Genomic DNA, 6,000 nt, shown 5'->3' on the forward strand with positions numbered 1-6,000 from the left:
CCCCCAGGGAACAGCTGAGGGTCCTCCAGACCCCCTGGGGGACAGGATGCCAAAGCAGTGCTGGGTACAGGTGGCCAGGCACAGACTGGGAGCAAGGGCAGCCCAGGGAACAGCTGAGGGTCCTCCAGACCCCCTGGGGGACAGGATGCCAAAGCAGTGCCGGGTACAGGTGGCCAGGCACAGACTGGGAGCAAGGGCAGCCCAGGGAATGGCCTCTCACCTTGTCTCATCTCCCCACCCTTGATCTCACTATCAGAATCTTATCTCCTCCTGCAGCAGGCAGCAATTATTACAGTTGTTATCTGTGAGCAGTATCACAATCACTGAGCTGGCCACCAAAAGATTAGACAGCCATTACACCAGGTGATGCATAAATACAGGGCACTGGCCCAAGCTGACTTCAGCCCAAGCAGATGAAGGAATCCACAGGTAGATGTGACCAGCAAGCACAGGGGTACCAAATGAACTGCAGCAACAGCAAACACCACTTAAAAAAAAAATCTGAAACCACACAGGGAGATTTTTTTTTCTGAGCAAATTACTCCTTAAATTCATTTCTCACTTTTGTTTCCACCACTTCAGTAACAGCTCTGTCACTGATTCCATTTTAGCTTAGAGCAAACAGCCCCACACCGCCCACCCGGCACCCTGTCCTGATCTGAAGAGGCAGACTGATGCCAGAACTTTGGGTTTATTCTATAAACACTGCATCTCACTCTTAAACCAGATTGTTGTTTAGTCACCTCAAAGACTGCTGGTAATAATTATGCACTGCCAGAGCATCAAGATAAAGAGCTATGAGCCCACAGTGTAACAAAAGCTGGGATTAATTTGCTAATTATACATAAACATTGCAGACCCAGTCAGGTACTGGATCAATGCATCCAATGCAACCAAATCATGTTAACACCCACTTTGTTTTCTGTGGGATGTTTCAGAGCCTCCAAACCCAGACAAACCCCCTTCTCCACACAAGCAAAAGGGCAGGCAGCAGATACAGATCTGCACTGGTCCCAGTGCACCTCTTGCCTGGAGACCACCAACCACTCCATGGCAAAGAGGGCTGTGGTCAGGAGCACCTTATTTCAGTCCCGTCAGAGCTGCTGGTTTCTGAAGCAGCACCAGGACTGTGCTTGGTTTAAAAGCTCTGTGCTGTATCCCAGACCGAGGTGGAAGCCAGCACCCCATTTTCCATTAACAATTCCTCAACCAACCAACTCCCCTCCTTCAGGGCTTCAGAGCCAAACTCCTCTACTGGGAACCCCCAAATCCAAACCAAATAGTTTTTCTTTAAAAGAGCAAATGGAAACAACTCCCACAGATATTAAGAAACTGTTCATGCTTCAGTGTCATAGATGGAAGGAGGGAGTGTATCTCTAACTTTAAAAATGCCTCCCTACACCTGCCCCAGGTTGCAGCAGGGGGTCACCTCGGAGGGAAGTGATGCAATGCCACAAGCACAAAGCAGGATCGTTCAAAACCAGAAGGAACTAGAAGCAATACACCACACAATGCAGCACACCTAGGCTGCAGCTGCCGTGGTGCCACGGCGCTGGGATCTCCCCAGGCAGGCAACGCCGCCGCAGTGAGCCCCAGCGCTGCCCTCTACCCTCTTAAAGAGACCCCACTGCCCGAGGTGAAGTGGGTAAAGCTTTCTGTGCAATGCCACACAGGACAGGAACCTAAACCTAGCACTCAAAGCTAGCAGTGCTGGACAGGTACAAATCAGATGGTCCCTTGGTGAGGGAGCTTGATTACAAAGCCCCTGCCCCGTTCTCCTCACAGGCACTGCTGCCTGGGCAGCTGCTGCACAATCCACTGCCACCAGCCCCAGCTGCAGCAGAGGTTGCTTGCTGCAGCAGCACTGCTGCATATCTGGCCGAAAATTAAAAGCCACGGCAAACGATAGGCAGGACATTGTGAAGTTGACAGTAACTTTGCTACAATGACATCTAAATCTGGCAGCAGTTAACCCGTGAAGCTTCAGCCAGACCACAGAGAAGGGCTCTGCTTTCCTTACAGCAGTTTAAGACCACATCCAACACCGCTGTCATGCCCTTGCAGCACCTGCTGTACCAGTGAAGAATTCATGGGACAAGACAAGAGCCCTGTGCTATTTCTAACATTGCTGACCCCTGCCTCAGTCTGCCAGTGGAAGCCCAGGACCCCTCAGAAGGTAGGGAAGTGGGGGACATGCACACCTCATGCTGAACAGAGCCACGGGGTAGAAGAGGATACAGCATCCGAGGCATGCTAACAGGCGGCCCAGGCAGTGATGGAGTCCCCATCCCTGGAGGGATTTAAAAGCTGTGCAAATGTGGTGCTGAGGGACATGAATTAGTGGCGACCTTGCAGTGCTGGGTTAGCAGTTGGACTCAATGATCATAAAAGGTCTCTTCCAAAAGAATTCTATGATTTCCCACCAGAATAAGGCAGATTTAATTTATCTCCAAGGCAAGATTCAGGCAAAGTCTACCTGCTGCCCTGGCTCAGCCCACTCAGCCTCTGACCACCACCTAAGCCCAAACCTGCCCTCCTCTCTGCAATAGTCCTAGTCTGTGTGCAGTTCTATTTCATGGGCTTCACTGACAAACCAACCACGACAAGGCTGAGCCTTCTGATACCAAACCCTGCACCATCCATTGACAACATCTGGACAGCTGAACTTTTCGAACTTTACTCAACCCTGCTCATTTTGCACTGATCTGGGCTCCAGAGAAGGACACACAGGGTATACAAATCCTCCCACGCACACCACGCTTTCAGTTGGTCTTTCTGATCTGCTCTTACTTCTACCCCTTGTGGTTTTTTTTTTACAGAGTCCTCAACTTCTTTGTAAAATCCCCAAGCAAATTATTGTGTGGATGGTAATTACTACACTGCCCAAATAAAGCTGTGAGCATTTCAAAGCAACAAAGCAAGCACAGAAGCACGAGTTGTCCTGTTCTAATTTAAAGGGGAAATACGATTGCTCATTTCAATCTTTACTCCCCCAGACAGAAGACCTCAAGATGAGCACACGGATGTGAACCTCCACCGACGCAGACCCGATCTGAAGCCACACCAACAACCTGTGGCCGAGGCTGCCCCCCCTGCAGCAGTGTTCTCACTCAATTTCTATCGGCTGCAGTGATTCCTTCCCACAGTAATGTGCTGTGCCACAAGGAAGGTGATGATGCAGTGTGCCCACTGGTATGGGTGGTGTACACTTTTTACAGGCAGTAATCTGCTTTTCTGAGGTTAGACCCCTATGAAAAAATACTTTTGATCGAGCATTTCTTTACACAAACCTTTCTTCCTCTGCTGTATTCCTAAATGCTCGTCCATCTCTAGTTTTACACATTTTCTGATACTGAACTTGAGGGCACACTCAGTGTTTCTCTGCCTATAAATTCATCAGGTTTAGCCTGTTCAGCACAGCTCACTCACTGCTCACCTGGTGCAGGGAGAATCCCAACTCCATCCAAGATCAGTGTGTGCCCCAAGTGCAGCGTCCCGACTCCTGCACCCTGACTGCAGCCTCCAGCAGTGGGGAGGCAAATCATGCCGGGGCCAGTTAGGACACAGGGCGGGGGGTGCCAGCAGGATGCAGGATGCCAGCAGGATGAGTGGTGCAGGATGCAAGGTGCACGCAGGACACGAGGTGCCGGTGTCGACAGAACGCAGGATGCCAGTGCCGGATGAGTGGTGCAGGATGCGTGGTGATGTGCGGTGCGGGATGCAGGGTGCCGGGGGGAATGCAGGATGTCGGGAGCATGCAGGGTGCCGGGGGGCATGCAGGGTGCAGCTGCTGGCGGGACGGGAGTACTCACCGAACATCGCTGTACGCGCCGGGGTAACCCTCGGCCCAGGGTCCCAGCTCACTCTTGATGCAGGCGGCGGGAGCGGCGAAGGGCGGCCGGCCCGCCGGGTACCAGGCGTCGGCGGGGAAGTCGGCGGTGTCGGCGGGCGGTCCGCGGCCGCAGGCGAGGGGCCCAGCGGGCGGCTCGGCGCAGGGCCCGTAGAGCTGCCCCTCTTCGGCGAAGAAAGTGGGCCAGGGCCCCGCGGGACCCGGCGGGGTCAGCTCGGCGCCGTAGCGGCACGGCACAGGCCAGCCGCCGCCCGCCGTCGGCCCCGGCGGGCTCTCCAGCTTGATGCGGGCGGGCGGTGAAGCCAGGCTGAAGACGGCGGTGGGCGGGCGCGCCGCGGGCCCCGGAGAGCCGCGGTAGAACCCCGTCCCGGTGGGGGAGTCGACGGCCAGGGCGGCCTCGGGTCCCGTGAAGGCGGGAGGCGGCTCGGGCTGGTCCCCGGCGGGAGGGCGCGGGGCACGGGGCGGCGGCCCAGCGGGCAGAGCGAACATGCAGTCCTCCCGGGGCAGCGGGGGGGGCAGTGGCTCGGACGGCGCCTCCAGCGCCTCCAGCGCCAAGCCCATGGAGGCAGACACGGCGCGGCAGAGCTGTTTAGCGCTCTCGCCCAGCGGGTCCTCCCCGGGCACCGGCTCGGGCTCAGCATGCGGCGGAAGCAGCGGCGGAGGCAGCGGCGGGGGCAGCAGCGGCGGCAGTGCGCCCGCCTCGCACAGCAGCTCCCTTAGCTCGCCTGCTCCGGGGAAGGGCGAACCCATGACGCGACCGCCGGCCGGCAGCGCCTTCCCGGCGCCGCGGGGCTCCGGGGCGGAGGGGCAGGCGGGCGAGCCCGGCGGACGGGGGCTCGGCGGACAGGGCGCGCACGCCGGCGGCTGCAGGCTGCTTGGCGGCTCCTCCCGAGGCTCCTGGAAAGCCTCGCAGACGCTCTGGAAAAAGGTCTGAAAAGCCCCGCGGAAGCTCCTGCCCCCCGCCCGTGGGTAGACGCGGCCGACCCCCAGCTGCACCTCCATGCCGGCCGAGCGCGGAGCCGCGATAGCGGCAGCGGCAGGCGAGGCAGGGGCGGAGAGCCCCGGGAGGCCACCCCCTGGCCGGCTTCTCGACGTCCCGGTTAGCGGCGGCGCGGCGCCGGGGCGGCCATCCCCGCCGGAGCCGCGGGCGGGATGCGAGGAGCGTGCAACAGGCAGGAAAAGTTGCTGCCGTGGGAGCGGGAGGCTGCCTGCGCTCCGTGCGAGCGGGCGCCGAGGGGAGGAGGTGCGGCGGCGGAGCGCGCCCCGTGTCGCCGGCGCGGTCCCGGCGCTGCTCTGCAGAGATTAATCCGGTACCGAGGAGACGAAGGAAGCGGCCGGGCGGCCCTCGGCTCGACTCCCCTCTCCGGCGGCGGGCGGGTGGGGTGAGCGGAGCCCCGGGGGCGGCTCCGAAGCAGCAGAGCCGCAGCGCCGCCGCCGGTCTCCGCCGTAATTTCTGGACTCGGTGCCTTCTCGGAGTCGGCCCCGCGGGCTGAGCGGGACGGGACGGGACGGGACGGGACGGGACGCGACAGGACTGCCCGGCCCACCGGGGCACTGCGCCCGTCACCGCGGCCTCTGGGCGAGAAATGGGGCGGGGCGGGGGCGCGGCTGTCCCGGTCTCACCGGGACTGAAACTGTGCAGCCTCTCCCGATGCCGCTCCCTCCACCGCCCTGGCTGTGGCCCTGACCGGGGCCCTGACCGGGGCTCTGACCGGCTTCTCTCTCTGTCTCACTCTCCTCCGCGCTCGCAGCTCCAGAGTGCACCCCATTGGACAGAATTCGGCAGAGGAACGCTCCTTTCGCAGGGGTGTGTGTGATCCTCACAACCCCAACTCCTACCGAGGGCACCAGCCGCCCTCTCCTCAACAAGAGGGAGAATTTGCTCCCACCTTCCTCTGCTCCACATCGCTCCATAATCCCCACCAGCACCAAACGGTAACTTGGTGCATCTTATGCGAGTCACTTCTCCCGTTACACACAAGGTTCAGCAAGACCTGTCTAGCAGACAAAATTATTGTAGGACCTACCATAAACAAGACTTGAGCTCCCCTTACTGGTCCTAAATAACAGTCCCAAAGCAGCCGTTTCTGGTAGGCACCATTCCCAGGCAACCTGGTAATGGAATCAGTCACCGGAGAGAGGTTAAAACA

At 59.0% G+C, this 6,000-nt stretch overlaps 1 protein-coding gene across 2 annotated transcripts in view; it reads right to left on the minus strand.

The window, feature by feature from the left end:
- AR (androgen receptor) overlaps positions 1-4,852 on the minus strand; it is a 56,703-nt gene extending 51,851 nt beyond the window's left edge. The window contains exons 1-2 of one of the 2 annotated variants that reach the window (XM_054388880.1): positions 4,212-4,852; positions 3,813-4,157 (exon numbers count right to left, since the gene is read on the minus strand). In XM_054388880.1, coding sequence (XP_054244855.1) covers positions 3,813-4,157; positions 4,212-4,852 — 986 coding nt within the window. Of the gene's footprint in view, positions 1-3,812 lie in introns of both variants that reach the window. The other variant, XM_054388879.1, reaches the window with a different exon arrangement.
- Positions 4,853-6,000: the final 1,148 nt, after the last annotated feature.

This window comes from Indicator indicator, chromosome 17 (genome assembly GCF_027791375.1).
Source record: "Indicator indicator isolate 239-I01 chromosome 17, UM_Iind_1.1, whole genome shotgun sequence".
Taxonomy (NCBI): domain Eukaryota; kingdom Metazoa; phylum Chordata; class Aves; order Piciformes; family Indicatoridae; genus Indicator; species Indicator indicator.